Genomic DNA, 19,558 nt, shown 5'->3' with positions numbered 1-19,558 from the left:
CTGAAACACAAAGCGAACAGATACGTGGTGACGGACATGGAATTTCGCGAGATCCGAAGCACGTCGTGAAAACATTTTTTGTGACGAATTTTTTAGATATCAGCTGCGAAGCACAGAATCTCAGATTGCCAGCAACAGAATGAAATAAAATATTGAAATTAGAAGTGAACAGAGAAAAAACGAATAACAAATTCAGAATCGATAAAAAAATCTGTAATGATTAATTGGCATCAATGAGTTAGTTATGGGGAGAAAATTAATGATTCGTGGGTGTTTTTGGAAATCGATCTTTGGGGTAGATATTGTTGAAAATCAATCGCCCGGCAATTGTTGATGGAAATAAACTGTTGGACGAATAATTTCGAAAACAATTCTGTGGTATTTGGTGAGAACATGATACCTCCAAAAAATAGCTATTTGATCTAGTAGTAAGTCTTGCTAACTAATTATAACTAATTAAAAGCCAGATAAATGCACAAATACGTGCGTACGGCTAAACAATTTGCTGATATTTGATATTTTCATTTGTACTTGAGTGTATGCTTTATTTTTTCATTTTTAAATGACAATGAAAATGGTTAGATCTCAAAAATGTGATTTTGGAGTTATGTTCTGACCAAACACCATAGAATTTTCGGTACATACTGATAATAATTCATAAAATTTTCATTCCATTTCTGTGTCTAATATTCCAGAAGCTTTATGAATATTCATCCTTCATCAGTTTACAATATACAAACTATACTAACGTTGTAAAATGGATATTGAATTGTTCCCCTCATAATCATATGCTTTCCTCCCCCGCCTGATCGAATATTGTGAGCTGGAATCGTTGATATCCATGCTTAAGCGGGGCCGAGTGTAAATTGCTCGATAAATATTGTCTACAATATTGTTGAACAAATAATGTTGAAAAACAATTGGCAACTGAATAATAATAAAAAAAATCAATTGCTTAGGTAAATATTATTTTGCAATCGGTGGAAAATATCGCTGGGCAACTATATTTGAAAATTAACAGTTGAGCAAATATTACTAAATATCAAATGTAGAGCAAATATTGTCGAATATACCAAATTCTGGGAAAATATCGCCAACCATCAAATGTTGGGCAAATATCTCTGAATATCAAATTTTGGGACAATATTGCTTAAAATCGAATTCAGGGTAAATACTGCTGAATTTGGGAAAATATTGTTGAAAGTCGATTGCTGGACAAATTTTGTTGAAAATCAATTTCTGAATCAATATTGAATTAATGAATTGTTTCGCAAATTTTCTTGAATATCAATTCTGCGATAAACTTTCGAAGTGAATGACATCGATATGATTTGAAAACTGTTGATGTTAGAGGAGGTTAGAAACCGCAAAAAGTAAGTAAACAGAATATCCAAAATCCCTTTTTATACCGCTAAAATTAGATCATTTCTGGCATTACCGGTTTCAGGCCATAAGGGGGTACAAAATCGTCGTTAGTACTGATATCCCTGACATTCTACGTATTAAAGCTATACTTCCCATGTATTTATGAGTCATTCTTATAAAGAATAATGTGAGAAATCATAGCCTACCCAAAGTACAATAAATGTATACGGCAATTTCTGTGCTCGTAATTTTCTAGGAAATGACGATAGCAATGAATAATAAAAAGGGAAACTCTATTGACTCAGAAATTCAGCAATTCACCATAAATACATGCGTATATATATATGCTTTGGGGGGAAAAAACATTAGGGAACAAGATGGCATTAGGAATGCGACAGACAAAGACGAATTAACGAGTGACATTTCATGAATCGATGCATTTCTTTTCACGATGCACCTGCTCGTCACTTCGAAACAGCAATAAAAAAAAACGAAGAAAGACAAGCAAGCGCTCGTACTTTGCTCGTTGATCGATCGGACTCTCCCATGTCATTAAAATTTCATGATGTATCTTTTGTCGTGCACACATACGCGCAGAATTTTCAAGGAAGCGACTGCTTAATGGACGAAACGAGACTTTGCACGAATTCGAAGACCGACCCACCGTGAGTGATGAATAGTGAATAGTCAGTCCGACAGTCGCCTTGAATCTGAATCGGGAAATTATCCGTCGCTGATTCGACAACGGTTTGATGTTTTGCACAATCAGATATGTGCCTTCACTTCCGGCTTATTTTCCTTATGCCTGCTGAAGAAAACGTTTTCTAATCACTCGGACGCACTAGCTACTACACTTTATATGGGCAGTGTTCTTCAACCTTTCTACAACTACGGGCAGGGAGCATGGCCCCCACATCCTGGAGCAGGGCCCCAAAGTTGGGATCTTTTGCGAGCCTCGCGACAAGACTTTCACGGGGGCCCCCTTTATGATGAATTTATAGCGTAAAAAAGCAAAAATATTGTGAAAATTGTCCAGGGCCCCGGGGCTGGATCTTTGTCAGCCCATCCCTTGAGGGGGGGGGCATGGCAGGGGGAAATGGTGCAAATGATTTGAGGCTCGTCAAACAGCAAATAAATAGGAGAAATAATTTTGCGGACCTTCAAAAAAAAAGACGTAAATAGAGAAAAATAATCTGCGGACCAGTAAAAATATTTTAATGGGAAAAACAATCTGCGGAATGGCAAAAAAAATATATAAACAGAAGATATAATTTGCAGGCCGGCAGAAAATTGCATAAATAAGAGAAATAAAATTTTCGAACCGGCAGAAAATATTTTAACGGGAAAAATACAATAATTTTCGGGACCTGGGAAAAAATACATGGAGAATGCTAATTTGCGGACCGGCGAAAGACGCTTAAAGAAGGGCTTTAATTTGTTGACGAGGGGAAAAAACGTATATAATAATCTGACCGACGTGTAAAATAAACAGATGAGAGAAATAATTACAGGACGGCAAGAAAAACTCACGAATAGGAAAAATACCGTAACTTTTGGACCTGCAAAACATACATAAATGAAGAAATAATTTTCGAAACTGGGGCAATAATTTGCAGACCAGGTAAAAAATAAAAAAATAAAAAAAAATTCAGGCTGACATAAATTATGTAAATGAAAGAAATTTGCAGACCGGCAAAAATGCATAAATAAGAGGAATAATTTACGGACCGACTGAAATTGAAATAGGAGAAATGACTAGTGGACCAGCAAAAGACGTATAAACACACTAGCTATAACACCCGGTGTTGCCCGAGTTTTATTCAGCTACTGAGAAGATTGAAAAAGTGACAAACCATTATAAAGGAAGGAACTATTATACATATATGTAATACGGAAAGCATTGAAGAAGTGACAAGCCATTGTAAAGGCATGTCTGAAACACGTTAATAGGGAACCACGCTAAAAGTAAACATTCCGAGAGTGATTGTTGAAGTCCAGGAACCATTCTTGACTGACGGTTTTTCGCCCATTTGCCCTGCTCTGACGAAGTAGCCTATCGTTCAATCCGGGCCCTGTTTGGCCCAAATTTTAGCGACGATCGATCTAAAATTGCATATTTGTATACAGAAAAGACACACACACACCCAGAGAGAGATAATCAGTTTTATATACATAGATATATTTGGAACATGCTGGAAAATGTGCGTGAATGTGTTGTGAACATAACGTGAAGTTTTCTGTTTAATGCTTTTTTATACTACTGCCATCTGTCATCAACTTTGAATACTGTGAGTGGGGTGTAATTATTGGATAATTGACATTTATATGACGCGTACAAAGGGCATCCCAGTGTTTTTCTAGAGTTTTGCACTTCATAAAAAGTCTCATTTTTTTTACCAATTTTTTAACGAAATTTCGAATTTCGGAATTTTGACCAATTACCGAAATTGAAGGTGAAGATCATTAACAAGAACTTGGAAATGATAATACAATGCAGGGGGTCTCAAGTCTCGGGCATTGCGGCCAAATTAAAACTTTCCATGAAGCCCGCGGGTCACCAAGTCATAACGTGGTAGTTGAAGAAACATTTGTCATTTTCACTTCAAAATATGAAGTAGGATGGCAGCACTAGTATAACATCCATGTCCAAGTGGTGCAGTTGTAAGATGCTAGTCACCTGATGATGTCCGCGGATTCGATGTCGGGGTAAAACATAGATAATAAGTGAAATAATAATCCCTTACCGAACCTGAGGCGACCACCGATAGACGGCTTCTTCACTTCCGATCTAACTGTTTTGAGAGTAAATTGCTGCATGGCGATATGACCGGAGTTGGTGTTTATATATGAGGTGTTTCTGTCACTCGCGGGATAGTAAATTCAAAATATAGGGTGCATTCCCGCTATATTCCCGAAATTTTATTTTAGCCATTCCAATTTTTCTACAAAATGTCCCATTTTTTGCATCCATTTTTCACAAGGGCAAGTTCAATATTCGAAATCAAGAATTAAAATCATTTCCGCGATTTACAAATCATTATGATAATTATGACCAGGGCCTCAACTAGGATTTATGCCACCCCCACAAATTCGATATTTCTATAACGTTGATCTTTGTTCCCACCTAAAATTGCCATCCCATCCCACTAAATTTTTCCGCCCTAGCCACAGTTGCCCTCCCCCCCCCCGTCTCTCCGCCCTGATTATGACTATCATAATGACTATCTCAACTATTTGTCAAACATAGGCTTTACGTCTTTTTGTGTAATTACATTTTGACTTGAAGTAGGCAATCTTCCGGGATTCACGATTTTTCAGAGATTTTATTGACAATTGGTAACTTTCTCCAGCCTTTAACAATTTTCCCGGATATAAATGGGAACTTCACTTACGTTTGAAAATTATTTAGGCTGTAATTAGAACAATTTTACTTACCTTGACAAGTTTCTTTTGGAATTGATCGTATATTCATGAAAAAAAATGTGGCCAGCCTACGTGTTTATCGCATTTTGTGAATCGAAATTTTTTTTCCGGAACAACAATTTTCGCGGGCCGGGTGGAACCCCTCGAATGGCCGCATTTCATCCACGAACTGGAGGTTGCCTACCTTCCCCGGTTTACGAGGTGCAAGTGGTAGTAATAGCGGAGACATGTGCCTAACTAAACGCTTAAAACGCAATAAAAATTTGAACGATATCATTTCGCCCAGCAAGGAAAGCTTTAAAAATTTTTTCGAATTAACTCGAAAGATATCTTTCAAGATGTTGCGTCCCACCCAGACGCTTTAAATTAGCATAAATTGGAGCGTCATGATCGGAATCAATTAGAGAACGTAACGGATCAGCAGCGCGTATTTTCAGAATTAAGATCGATCCCGGAATCCAAAGTGAAATGATAGGGAAAAAATATCAGTCCCTCACGCCATTTTCAATTTAATTTCCGTGCTAGCGTTATATGGTGATTAGCATACTCACGGAAACAAGGGGGGAAAACATATATTTAAATGAAGGAATGAAAAATAAAAGAATGGCGTCGCGTTTTCTTTTCCTCTCACGAAAATGTTCTTATTTCGTGACGGCGGACATTATTCTCGTGGAATGTTATGAGAACAACTCCTGTGTTCGAATCACTTAGCAGTGATGATGATGATGATAATAATTCATTACATCTTCTCTGATTACGTAACTAGTGATTTTCTTACAAGAATAAACCGGTTCGCGTGAGAAAGAATCTCACTCTGATGTCATTAATAATTGAATAAAGAAATGGACACGCACTGTTTTTTGTGTTACCGGTTCTTTTCTTTCACGATCAGTGTGACAAGGTGAAACAGTTTCACCTGTTTGTTTAAATGTCCGTAATCTGTGCATTGGGTGCATCAGAAGTGCTTAAAAACTCGAAACTGATTACGAAATAATTGGAGGAATGAGAAAATGTTAAAACCTTTCCCAAATGGTGAATGAAGTTATTGAATTATAGCGGACAGACGGAATGAAGAAATAATTTGCGGACCAGTAAAAAATGAATATATGAGAGAAGTAACTTGTGGACGGCAGAAAAACGAACAAAAACGAGAAATATTTTAGGAGAGATAGATTTTATTTTATTTTTCCCTTAATATTTTGAGAAATACGAGGAGAAATAATTTAAGGACCGTCAGAAAATAAATAAGAGGGAGAAATAATTTGAGGACTGGGGTGAAAATTAATTGGGGCGGAGCAATTTACAGACGGACTAAAAATAATAGAGAAAAATTATTTGGGAAATGGGCGAAAAATAAATAATTTTTGAAGATGGATAAAAAAATAAATTTGTAACGAAAGAGTAATTTGAGGACTGACAAAAAATTAATTAATTCGGACAAATTATCCGCGGATCTGCAAAAAAAATATATGTATATATAATAATGAGCAATTATTTGCAAACTGGACGAAAAACAAATAGATTTGAGGACCGATAAAAAATAAATAAGTAGGAGAAATAATTTACGGACTTTCTCTCTCTCCTGGCGAAAAATTAACAGAGAAGGGGAAATAATTTGTGGACCCCACCCACCAGCAGTAAATACATAAACGCGGACGGGTGCTGATTCACGGATCCGAACACTGGTCTAAGGCCTAGATCCCACTGCGGCGCGGCAGCACTCGAGGGGGAATCGAAAAGATATAGATTTATACTATACGCGCACCAATACGCCGCCTCCGCCACTGGCGGTGGAAACGACGAGTTTTCTGCCGCGAAAATTTACATTTTGGCGTATGGAAGACGGCGAGAAGGGAGGGGGACAGGTACAGATATCAATGTTTTGAAGGGGGTAAAAAGGCGGCAAAAAAAAAAAGCGATGGGTGTTTGCCACGGAATTCCTTATCTCGCGGCTAATCGAGGAGTGGCGAAAAACTTTGGTGGGATCTCAGCCTAAGAACATATAAAAAAATAACCCTATTTAAATAAACGACCGATAGGGGACACTTGCATCTAACAGGAAAATATAGAAATTCTGGTTATCTTTAAACCGATTGCAATGGGGATTTTTCTCATCAATTCGAGAACTTATTCTTTCAGCAGTGCGTACAAATTCGACTAATAAAGGATCCACCAGTAGAAATAATATATTTCAAAGCCATCTTTATTTGAATATGACTGAGATAAACGGAGTGATTGCGCCTAGTGGTCCTTAAAATACCAGGCTGACTCATCCATCATCTTTGAGCAAAAGTATGACGTTAGTATTACCACTACAGCAAATCAACATTCCCCATCCTAATATTTTTTTTTTATGATTTCCGAGGCATCACCTGGGAGCCGCAAACGTGTTCTCTGATCAGAGACGGACGGTGAGTGTACACTCTCCTTTATATGCGCCTTAATTACCCCTTCTATTGTCCAATACTGAACATGATGCACACCAGATATCCGTCTCATTACTTTAATTTCTAGAAGTCTGTGAAAATTTGATGCACCCCCTCTTCCACCACGAAGGAAAACATAAAACAGGCCACCGTGTATGCCAACGCGACATCTTTGTGAAAAATAAGTTTCTCGGTTTTCTTCTGTCGTCTTTCATCGAGACGTGTCTCAGACGAAAGAACCACGGAGCTGTAAGAAGAGACGCGTGTCACACACGCGTGAACAATTCCGTAGAAAAAAATAGACACACACGGACATTATTATATCTATTCTCCAACCGGGGGGGGGGGGGTGTATAGCAACACCGTAAATATATCGCGTGCAACGTCTTAAAGCAAACGACGAAATGGCGATATTTCAGAGTTCGCTTGATAAGTTACTAGACGCTATTCCGTGAAATCGGAAACGAATGGCTTCCAACCTTTCCTTCAAAGGAGGATCCGCGGCAAGGACTGAGCGAGAGAGTGAGTGAGTGAGTGGTCAAGCGGACGCCAATTCGACTAGAAATATATATAAATAAAAAAGGTGGAGCAAATTGCGTCGTTATGCTTAACGGGCGAAGGAATTCGATAAGCCAAAGAAGGAGAAGAGAGTATAGGGCACCTTCTTCGTGTGTATCAACTTTTGCCGGCGCCCCAGACTCCCCCAATAAATATCTGTTTGCGGGCGCATTATTCCACTCACTGCCTCCAATAGTGGTTCCCACGGGGAGAAGATAAATAAGCCGGACGTAAAATTTTCCAACCGTATATAGTATCAGGGAAAAAAGACGTACCATCCATAAAGCACACGTTAGAGAAATTTACTCTGTGCTTCGATTGAAAGCCGATTCCAATTTTTGCTACTTTTTCTCTCCAAGAAAAAACGGAGAATTATATTTCACTCCTTTAAACCCAAGTTTTTCGGTGGTTCAACGACGACATAATGGAGTGGAATCGGATTTCTTTAGGAGAAAATGGCAACACTTCGATTTACTTTAGTAGTTGTTCTTAGATTTCGTTTTTCGCGAGTTTCGGTTTTGTTAAAATGCAGTCATTTTTATGTTTGTCGAATATCTATGAATTCGAGTTGAATTCAAATTTTTACGCGAGCTACTGATGGTAGGTAAGAGTACTGATGGTAGGTGACCAAAATGAGTGGGACGGAGTCTTCCGAAGATATTAGGATGGAAATCATTTTTTATGCGCTCAACTTGATATGATTTCATTGGTACTTTTCTGCTCTGTACGTATTCGATAGTAGAGATTCGCCTCGTTGGGATTACGCGTATATAGTCATCATTTCTTTCTTTTTTTTCTCAAAATGATACGAAATCCATGTCCAAAACTTGTCTGTTTAAAACATTCCAAAACTTGTCCAAAGTATTGTTTACTCGTATTACTATACGCGACATAGACTAGTTTTTATTAGTTCTGCTGCCCATTGATTATAAATGATATTGTTTCATCTATAGTTGCACCAGACCAAAAAGGGGGGGGGGGGTTCTGTATGCCAAAACTAAAACACAGTTCTGACGTTATTTGATAGAGATGACACGAATCTGACCATAAAAGCGCTGAATTGGCAGCGGCTTTCTTTGTAACGAGCACACTTATAGTCGAGCACACTTTATAACATACACCGTGAATATAACATACGGTTTTGTATATATAATTCTGACTTTTTGCCTATGCACTTCTATTTTTATTTTTATCTTTGTTATTACATACACAGCTTAAAATATACACTATGGAAATAAATGCAAGAAAACACTCTTAAACCTAAAAAATAATTCAGATATAACACACTGCGCAAACAAAACCTGGGAAAAAGAAGCCAAAAACTGACTTATTTGCGCGGCATTCATTGTTTGCAGGTGATACCCTGTCGTTTTTTTTTCTCACAGAAGGCCGTAAAACTTTTATAATAACGGATGATTTATTGTAAAAATAGTTACAATAACTGTGAGTAATTGCGTTAGTACTGTGATGGTTTACAGCAGCGGTTCTCAAACGGGGTTCCGTGTGCACTTCTCAGGTGTTAAGCTGCCACTTAAGGGAAATGAAATGAATCAGTAAATTTGATAAATAAATAAATAAAAAAAGAAGCCTAAGTGACTCCACCATAGAAATCAAAAGGGCACGAATCAAAAGAGGTTGAGGACTGCTGGTCTACAGATAAAAAGCACCACCTTTTTTAATAACGAATATAAGTATTCTAACAGAGAAATTATGCATTATTTAAAAAACGTCATGTCTTTCTATGAATTTCTGTGAAACTGCATGGAATATGGCTTTTCGAATTAGTGAATATTTATTTTTTCTGTTACTTTTGGATCACTTGGTAGATGGCAGTGATGGAACATTGTTGTATTATTGTATAATCGGGTAAAAGCCTAATACAGCACTGTTTTGAAAGTATCGAATCTTTACGTATTCAAAGACCACGAAAAGAATGCTAATTGATGGCAAGTCAAATTTATCAACATTAGTTGCTTTTTTTTAAATTTATTGACAACTATGAATGAACACCATTAACATAAACTCAAATAATACCAGTGGAATCAATAGAGTTAAGAAAAAAAATGTATGCACATCCTGTATACATGTACCGTTTACTCTGGCAATTTTCCAAAGGTCCTCAGGAGCTCTCTGTCACCCAAAAACCATATTCATGCTACATTAAGTTTAACTGAGTGCTTCATAAGCTTATTTTGTCCGAGACATTCTCAATAATGATTTTTATGCATACATACAAATGTTGTGTAAGCTAATTTCAAGAATAACATACATGTCGGTTATAACATACCCATTCGGTGATGGGTGATTCGAGAAGTATATGTTGTAACCCATAGTTTTCCAAACTTTTTGTTCTATCGCCCCCTTCTTCAGAAATGTTTTTCTCTTATCGCCCTCAATTGAAGTGAACCCATAGGATCCTATGTAAAACCAGTAGCTTTCATCGCCCCTCTGGACAATTCCATCGTCCACCGGGAGAGATATTGCCTACTTTGGGAAACACTCTGTTGTAACCGAAGTCGACTGTATTTACTTGAAACGTAGGAGAATATTTGACAAAAAACCTTGGGTTCCCATGCATTCGTACATAGCTTAAAAATTCATAAAAATCGAAGGGATTGTATATTTGTATGCGGTTTGCGAAGATGTTATTCTCACGGAGGGTGCTTTTTTGTTGCTGTTTTTTTTTTTTTTTTTGGTACAGAAAAAAGTATTTAGTTCGAATTTTTGTTCATAGATGGGTGCTGCACGAAATAAAATAACTGGAAATATGCTAATCAGAATCCTATAAAATTTTAAAGGGGCACAATTAACAACTCGTTTCTGAATTTTCCCGTTGCTGGTGGTAACATAAGATTTTGATCGTATGTTGACATTGCTGGATAAAATACTCTTTGTGAAGTTGCATTACCTCAGTCACAGATCACAGGCTCAAGTTTTAGGACTGTTTCGGACACAGAAGAGATTTAAGAAAGGTTCAGGTCCAATCAATACCGCCCGACTTTCGTGCAGTGTCCTCTACCTACAAAAATTCCAATTAATATTTTTTCCTATACCAAAAAAAAATCCCTTTCGTGAGATTAACTTTTTCACAAACCGCATTCAATATATGCACATTCCCTCAATTTTTATGTGTTTTTAAACAGAATTCATAAGCATCCCATATATTAAAAATGCCATTATTCAAGATAAAAACCGGGTAATGCTATATAATATAAGCAAAATTATACGAGAATACTAGCCGAAATATTCTTGGAATTATTTCCTATTACACGGGATATACACACAGAATGGTACTTAATATATAGAAATACACCGTATGGGAAATACATTATTTATTTAAAACGTAGGGGAAAATATTTATCTCTATATTCGTTCGTTTTCAAGCAAGTTATAATGAATTAATTTTTCTCCAAGTTGAGAACGGTATCCTCATGAATTGATCATAGTTGGCTGGAAAAATTTCCTTGAGCGTATAATCCCTATAAAAGAGCCTACCCGGAATCTTAATATGTATTAGGATTTCCAGGTACGTATGTTCAATTCCCAGTCTATAAATAAAAGCTTATTGAAACGAATGGATACACGTATATACACTATTGCCGAATTACATTCGTGATTTAAATTTCAGTTCCACTTACTTCCATACCCTTACGAGGTATTTCCGGGAATAAAAATTCCAATGTACTGATGCTTCGGTAGCGAGTCATTCGATCACGATCTTTAGAGGGAAAAAGAAGAGGGTGAAAAAAATATTCGAGATGGTGACTGGTTTACGGCAAGAAAATGTCAGAATTCACTGAAAAAAAGTATTTTCTTAGCATGAATAATGAAGAGAGAGAAATTCCAAAATATTCCTCGCCTAAGTATTTCTTATATTTTATGCGTATAATAATATACATAGCAATGCATGAAGTAAAATAAATATATGGACCTGCCTATTTTCCATAACCTGTCAAAAAAGCTGAGAGTTCAGAGAGAGACGAAGATTATTGCTGAAGCATTTATGAAATTTTTTTGGCACTTTGGCACTTTTTTTTTTTTCTGAGCCACTTTCTTTTTGAGTCCCGGAAATGTCTCTCTTATTTCCGGGACCAGTCACTTGACGTTATTACCGGATCCTAGAAAGTCTTTCTTTTGAGCTTATAGCGACTAGGATAGGCTTTTAACGTTACTGAGATGTTGTTAAGCTTACATTTTTTTCGTTTTATGTGTCGAGGCAGTTTACGGAGAGTTCGTACGATGCGTGAAAATGTGATTTTTAGTTTCATTCGGGGGGAAAAGAATTCGATTTTTATTTTTAGAGTTTTAAGTTTTGTTGTGAAATGTTTTATGGAATGTCGAATGTCAAAGAAATGCACTGAAAATCCTATGTATCGATACCCTGAGAGGTGTATTTACAGGCGAGGGGGGAAGGCCATCGTGGCTTATAGCCCAGAACAGCAAATTCGGAGGAGCGGAATGTTTGAATGGTCAAGAAATTTAGGATTTACGGAAAAATCACCGTCACGCAAATCAATCTGGAAAAAAATTAATCGCAGGGAAATTCATCGAAAATTCACGGATTGGAAAATTCAGTGACAACAATTCATCGCCACGCAATTTACGGACGGATAAATTCACGGCTGTGAAAATTCGTCTTTAATAATTCATTGCCCGTACAAATCATCGACAGTAATTCACTGTTAGGAAAATTCACCGCCAAGCGGTTCACCAAGAGACGACTCCATCCATCGACTCCAATTCAGCGATAGCAAAATTCATCGACAACAATGCACCTCCACGCAATTTACCGGTAGGAAAGTTAATCAACGTCAAATTCATAGAAAACAATTCACCGCGCCACGCAATTTACCGATATCATAATCTGTAAAAATCCATAGCTAAAAATTAACTTCCGTAAAAATCATGGACAATAATTCACCGATAGGAAATTAACAAACAACAATTCACCGCCACGTGATTCACCCAGATAAGAAAATTCGCCGCCAAAAAGTTCACCTCCAGCGATTCATCGATAGGTGAATCGATGCGTATAATAATAGTAATATACAAGCGTAAGAATTAAACTAAAGGTAATCTGTCAAAAAACCTGAGTTCAGGGAAAGACGAAGATTATTGCTGAAAAAAATTTATGAAATTTCCAAGCTTTTTTTCGGCACTTTCTTTTCAAGTCCCGGAAATGCGTTTCTTACTTCCGGGAACAGTCACTTGACGTTATTACCGGATCCTGTGAAAAAAAGCTTTCTTTTGAGCCTATATTAACTGCGATAGGCTTTTAATGATAGTCAGTTGTTGCTGTTAACGCTTTCAATTTTTTTTTGTCGTTGTTTTATACGTCGAAGCTACTGAGAGCTCACGTGATGCACGAAAATGCGTGAATTTGACTTTCATTCGGGGAAAAATATTCGATTTTTTTGTTTCATGGCGCTTCCGTTTAAAATTCCGTTATGAAATAAGATGTTTTATTGAATGAAATTGGAATTTTAGTGAAATGCAGAGAAAATCCTGTATAACGATACCTATACTGTATACTCTATAAGGAAGAACACATAGTGAGGCGACCACGAGGTACGAGAGTGCATAATAGCGATTAGCGACAAAAAAACAATTGTATTGTTTTGTTCTACACCTCGCATACTCTCGAGAGGAAGAGAAAGACACACTCAACGAGATGCGGGATTCGAACAACGGTGTTTGTATTCACCTCGAGATTTTCGCTATATGGATGATTGGTCAGTTCTTCCCCTTTTTTTCTCCCTTCTGCGAAGGCATAATCATCATCATCTCACTCTTGCATTTCAGTACCGCTCCGGCTCTATCTTCTCCATCCTCTCGCTCTTCTACTACGCGCGGACGTCTCTTCCTCCACTTCTATGCATTTCTTTCTTCCTAGTCGTGATTCTCGGAAATCGTATCTGTTCGCTCCACTATAACCTCAGCCTTAAGCCGGGTTTTCCTAGGAGCAGGTTTCTACAGCGTGTAGCGTAAAAAAGCTGATTGGTCGAAAAAACCTGAATTTCAGGTCTTTAACCAATCAGAATTTTCACGCTGCACACAGCGCAGAAATTGTACTCCTAGGAAAATCCGGCATTAGGTGAGAACATAGTGCGCACTGGTTTCCGATTCTGCAAGTCCGCGTCGTTACGGGTTGGTTCAAAAACCTGAAATTCATGTTTTTTAACCAATCCATCGCGACGCGGATTTGCAGAATCGGAAACCAGCCTACACTGTGTTCGCACCCGAAAGATCATCGTGTATATAACGATGTTTTTGCCTGATCCGATACACTTTTCATAGAGCTAATATATTCCATCCATAACGATAAGCCTCACACCCCAGAAGGGAGCAATTTGATTTTTAAGAGTATCAATTTTTTTTTTTCATGAAAGCTTGGCACCTTGCGAACTCCAATTTTTTTACATCAGTTCAAATTTTCAATTTCTAAACAATCTCTTGATGACTTCTTTCTCTTTCAGTAGAAGGAGTTTGACTAAAGGTTGTTAAAGTTTTATGGCCCACAGAAAATTTATGTAAGGTAATGTCCACAGATCCCCTGTATCAATAAAATGAAGATCACAAACTCCTTTGAAAAATAAAATTGTGTATAGCAATGTAAAAACAATGAGTTGTTTCCCAATCAAAACTCTCAAAACCCCTGAAGTCTCTCCTCCGAAGATCTCTGATTGAGAGACCACTGATTTTGTCTAAGTAAAAGTAAACAGAAATAGTAGGGGGAGGACCCCCTCACGGTTTTAAAATTCAAGGAGGCGAAGCAAAGCAAAATATAGTAGTTCTCACATTTGAAGGGAAAAAAACCTTTTTTATGGAAATATTAAGTTTCACGGGGGAGGGGGGATTCCTCCCAACAAAAGTACGGGGGGACATCAGAATTTCAGAAATGCGTAGGTGGTGGCATTGGTGGGGCATGACCTAAAAAAAGGTGGGGAACCACGTTTCACAGTATTTTTTAAATCCATGTTTATCTTGTTTACAACTCTTCGAATATTATAAAAATGCATTTATACACTTATTTTTGGGAGTTATATGGCAACACCCACTGCTACTAAAAACCACAGATACACTTCGTAAACATTCCTCTGGGGAACTTTTAACGAAATCGGTTTGCATGCCGGAATGTGCTGCATATGTTTGTATACCTACTGCGAAGTTTCTTTTTGACGAATGTCTGCAATGACTCAAGAACTTCCGCGTCATCTGTCTCACGAATTCGGCAGCAACAACTGTGTAGATGTAGGAACGTAAGTTATGATGCCACAGTTACGCGCGTTTTGTGTTATACTTGTGGCGCCATCTGTCTTCCATATTTGAAGTGAAAATGGCAGGTGATTGAATTCTCGTGTTATGTAAATGTCGTGTTGAGGGTCTGCTTTCTCTCGGCTGAGAGGGAGTAAGCGTGTTAATACGAGATCTCTACACCTCTGCAGCTACAAATTCCAGTTCTCATTCAGCTGAGATAATTTTCCCAATGATATTATGATACTGGTGGATGCTCACATACGTGTGAAACACAACAGACCATTTCTATGGAAATCACTTCTTCGTAAACGGTAACGAATGATCTCGATGGTCATGGATCAAAGGTATGGGCGACGAAGAAAAAAAAAACAAGACCATTCGACTTTTTTCAAGAGTTTCGCGACCTTTTTTCGGCAGTTAATGGCAAGGTAACAATTACAACTCCAATGTGGTGTTTGGCAATTGAAAAAAAGAACATCATTTCATAACTTGAAAATTTTTCCTTCTTACATTCATTTCAGGAACGTGACCGTAAAATAGGCGTCCACGTCATAAGAAATTTAAGCCAGCAGCGATCTCTTGAAGAAGCCGGATGTCCGCCATCGGATTCTCAAGCTGCTCAGCCCGTTCTACCATCAGAGGCTGAATTTTACCGCATTAAAACTGAAGGTAAGTTTATTAAAAATGTAATTTTTGACATTTGAAATCGCCAAATATTTCATTTGCATTTTCATGATCATGAAAAAAATTTCATCAAATAAGTTTCCGTAATTTCAGAGAACGATCTTCTTCTAAGATCCGTGACGGAACTCACAACTGTTCTGAAAGAAATGAGGGTTAATATGGAAATGCAGGTAAAGAAATTAATTATAACTTGTTATTGCAATGATTTGCGACATTAGATATTTTGGTACGGGGTTAGGTATAAATCCACGAATCGTTTCTAAAAGCATTGTCTAATCAACCCATAACGTATGATTTACAGCAAAACGCTTGCAATTGTTCGTGGACTAATAAATAAATAGAGCATTTCAATTCCCTACAAGTTTAATTCCCTTTTTTTTTTTTTCGCCCACGCACAAACCGGTTGCTGTCGCAGCGTCATAGCCTCCGCCATACAAAATCCACGAGATGCAACTGAAGTCTCTTCAATGTGCGGACTGCTGGCGATCATCGAGTTCAACGTTGCACGTCACTGCAACTTGCCATCGCATTCACATTATACGAGAGCTTAGTGAATTGCTCAAGGACAACTCATAGCGCAAGAACGTAGAAATGCCTTGATAATAGTTCGAAATTTATGACACAGACAGACTTATAAAGATAGAAAGATTACATTAAAAAACTTTTTTTTGGCGTTTCCACATTCCTCATGCGTGTATCCTATGTAAGCTTGAAACCCATTTAAGACAAGTGCGGATCACTTCATTGATTTGAAAACGGTCGTTGGCCACTTCATAAGGGATCTGTAAATATGCCGCGAGTTGCTTTAGTGCTCTGGAAATATGCCGCAGTGATCGTCGAATGTGCCTCGGGCTGTTTGAGTGATCTGGAACTATGTCACGGGTCACTAAACTGAACCACATGTCACTTATATAATCTGGAATCTTTCCACGGTGATTTTTAAATGCTCCGCGGGTCACTCAGGTGATCTGGAAATATGCTACGGGCCACTACAGTGTTCTGCGGGTCACTAAGGGATCCGATTATGTGCCGCAGGAAACTAAAGTGAGCGCCTAAGTGGCGTGTTGGTAAGATGTTCGTCTGTCACTGAGCTTGCTGCCACGGTCCCAGGTTCAAACCCGGGATGAATGCAGTTAAGTTCTGGATCTGGTTTTCCTGACGAGCTTGACGTCATCACCGATAGATGGAGCCTTCATTTCCAACCCAACTCATTAATGGCAGTAAATTGTAATAAAGCGATGTAGCCGGAGTTGGTGTTTGGTGAAGTAGTAATGATATGGAACTGCACCGCGGGCCATTTACGTGATCTTTAATTGTTCCCACATGGCTCATTTTTATAAAATGAGCTCTAACCAGTTTTGGTTGGAGGGCGCTGGCCGCATCAAATGACTCCGGGGGAGGGGTGGTCCATGAGCCAAATTTAAGCTTAAGCATATTATGGTCTACACACTTAAGTTTAATTTGTCTTGAAGTGATCCACTGAGCTCTCGTGTCATTCGAAGGTGTAGCAATGATTTCGGAACGATCAAGGGAAGTCGCTTCCACGATGCGCCTACGGTCGGTATATCAGAGACTTGAGTTGCGCCACTTGGATTTTGTACAGCGACGGCTGTGGCGATGCTATCGCAACCAGTTTTATCATGAATGAGAAAAGAAAAGCAAAAGTGTGGAGTATTTATTTATTTCGAACCCTACTGTCGCCGCAGTGGTGGTCGGCTGAAGTTGGTTTTCTGTGGTTCCCAACTTCAAGGCTCGAATGCGAGTCGATCTCTCCTTTAAAAACTCTCGCCACAAAGTGCAACAGACCTACAAACAGTACAACTGTAATTCGATCATAACACATCACTTACTTCACTTCTGAAATATAGATGGCAGCACTGAAAAATCAAACACAACACTACATACGCACTTAGACTATTAGGTACACACACAGTTACGCTTCCAACACAACTCACTAGGTATTAAATCGTCCATAGATGGTGATAGACCTGAATTGTGCTCAGTTTGAAAGAAAGAAGTATTTATTTATCACCGCACGTTCAAGCCAAGTAGGCATATTTACATGCACCTCAAAGATTTGCTAACAGGGAATGATCAGTGTCTCCATGTGTCAGAAACAACACCACACTTGTGCACCACATTTATGCATAATATTTTCTTGTTGTTTTTTTAAACTTTGATATTCATGATTACGGTAAGCATTTTGAGCAGACCGGAGACCGCACTCCACATGTGGGAAAATTCGCCGCCAACAATGCATAAACAAAGTCACATGGGGAGAACATAGTGAGTGTATCAGTGGATGAGAAGGCGAGTGATTAATCAAGTGGGTCAAGGAGTTGATGAAAGAGCAGATGAACTAATGAGTGAGTCTTTCACTCATACGGTCACTAGTTCAATTTCAGTGCAATACACTTTATTGTTTTAATTTCTTACATAAATATATAAGATGAGACAAAAATGTCAGTCGTAGAGACCCGTACTGGTCGATACATTGCACGTTTATAATGAACAATAATGAGCACAGTTACTTATTAGTGAACATATCAACAAACTAAAACGGAAAAAAAAAATCAAAAAAACACACAAAAATGCGAAAATGAGGGTGATTTAAAAATTAAATTTTCCTTCCCCCCTCTTTTTTTGTAGTTCTTATTATGAGGGAAAAAAATCAAATGCCAAAACAAACCTTTCGTACGATTTGTAGTATTTTTTTGGCAATTCGATAATGACTCACTCACTTGATCACTCATTCCGTCACTGTGACCGACTCAATCGCCGGTTAACTCATACTGTTCAGACTTATTCGGTCACTAAGGGCGGTATTATTGCGGCATGTTTTAAGCTATAGTCACAATTTTTTGATAAGCGATCGACACGGATTTGTTAAATTCAGGGTTTTAACCAATCTATGTTGATCTCTTATCCAAAAATTGTAACTACAGGTTTAAACCATGTCGGTCAATACGGCCCTTAATCACTCACTCGATCAGTTACACTGACACTAATTTTTTCATTCACTCACCAACTCACTTGGTCACTCATACGGTCACCAAGCTAACTCACTTTGTCACTTACGAGATATTGAGATTATTCATACGGTTACTCACTAGCCCATTCACCAACTCATTTGACCACTCACCATTCACTCACTAGGGGCAAACTGTTGAGAGAGTGGATTTTTCCAGCGGTTCTTTTTGTTTGTCACTGAATTACTGTTGGTGAATTTTCCGTTATAGTTAATTTCACATTATTATTATTATTATTAATTTGTTATTTAATTTTGCATCACCCACCATCCTTCTTATATAGAAAAACAAAATTTCATTCTTTTCCTTGATATTACAGACAAGGGAAACAAGACTCTTACGAGAGACTCTTGAGAGATGTGAAGCCTGCCGAGGTAAGTTAACATTCCAAAACATGGTCATCGTCCTCTCGGAGCACCGAAGTAATTATAAATATGGATTTACGCGAGGTTCAGTTCCGATGTCACCATGGAACGTGAAACATAGCCTTGGTATTCGTATTATTTCGTGTATGGCAGGAAAGCTTACACGTGAAGATGTTCGAGGATTAGGTTTAAACCTCAAAACGGAAGCACAACTTAATATACAACGTGGAAATTGCAGTTTATTGTTAAACAAACACACACACACGCACAAGACCGCGCAGTGTGTGTGTGTGTGTGTGTGTGCACACGTTTATATGCTCGAATTCCACCGAGAGATCGCCGTTCGTTATGCTTTTGTGAGGGGCTTGTAGGCTAGCGTGTTTATGTTCCTCTTGACCAACCGGACAAAGCTATGATCGTGAGTTATTGCGTGAACACTGGCCACACATAC

The 19,558-nt window shown here is 38.1% G+C and overlaps 1 protein-coding gene across 1 annotated transcript in view; it reads left to right on the top strand.

Annotated features, from left to right (window-relative positions):
- Tsp (Thrombospondin) overlaps window positions 1-19,558 on the top strand; it is a 143,372-nt gene that overhangs the window by 76,294 nt on the left and 47,520 nt on the right. The window contains exons 4-6 of the mRNA XM_089252905.1: window positions 15,551-15,698; window positions 15,807-15,883; window positions 19,062-19,116. Of these exons, the coding sequence (XP_089109031.1) occupies window positions 15,551-15,698; window positions 15,807-15,883; window positions 19,062-19,116 (280 nt within the window). The remainder of the gene's footprint in view (window positions 1-15,550; window positions 15,699-15,806; window positions 15,884-19,061; window positions 19,117-19,558) is intronic.

The sequence above is a fragment of the Pholcus phalangioides genome, unplaced genomic scaffold, assembly GCF_987345545.1.
Source record: "Pholcus phalangioides strain wild (caught in Gottingen) unplaced genomic scaffold, Ppha-v1.0 ptg000031l_1, whole genome shotgun sequence".
Lineage (NCBI taxonomy): Eukaryota > Metazoa > Arthropoda > Arachnida > Araneae > Pholcidae > Pholcus > Pholcus phalangioides.
This window is presented reverse-complemented; position numbering and strand designations above follow the sequence as displayed.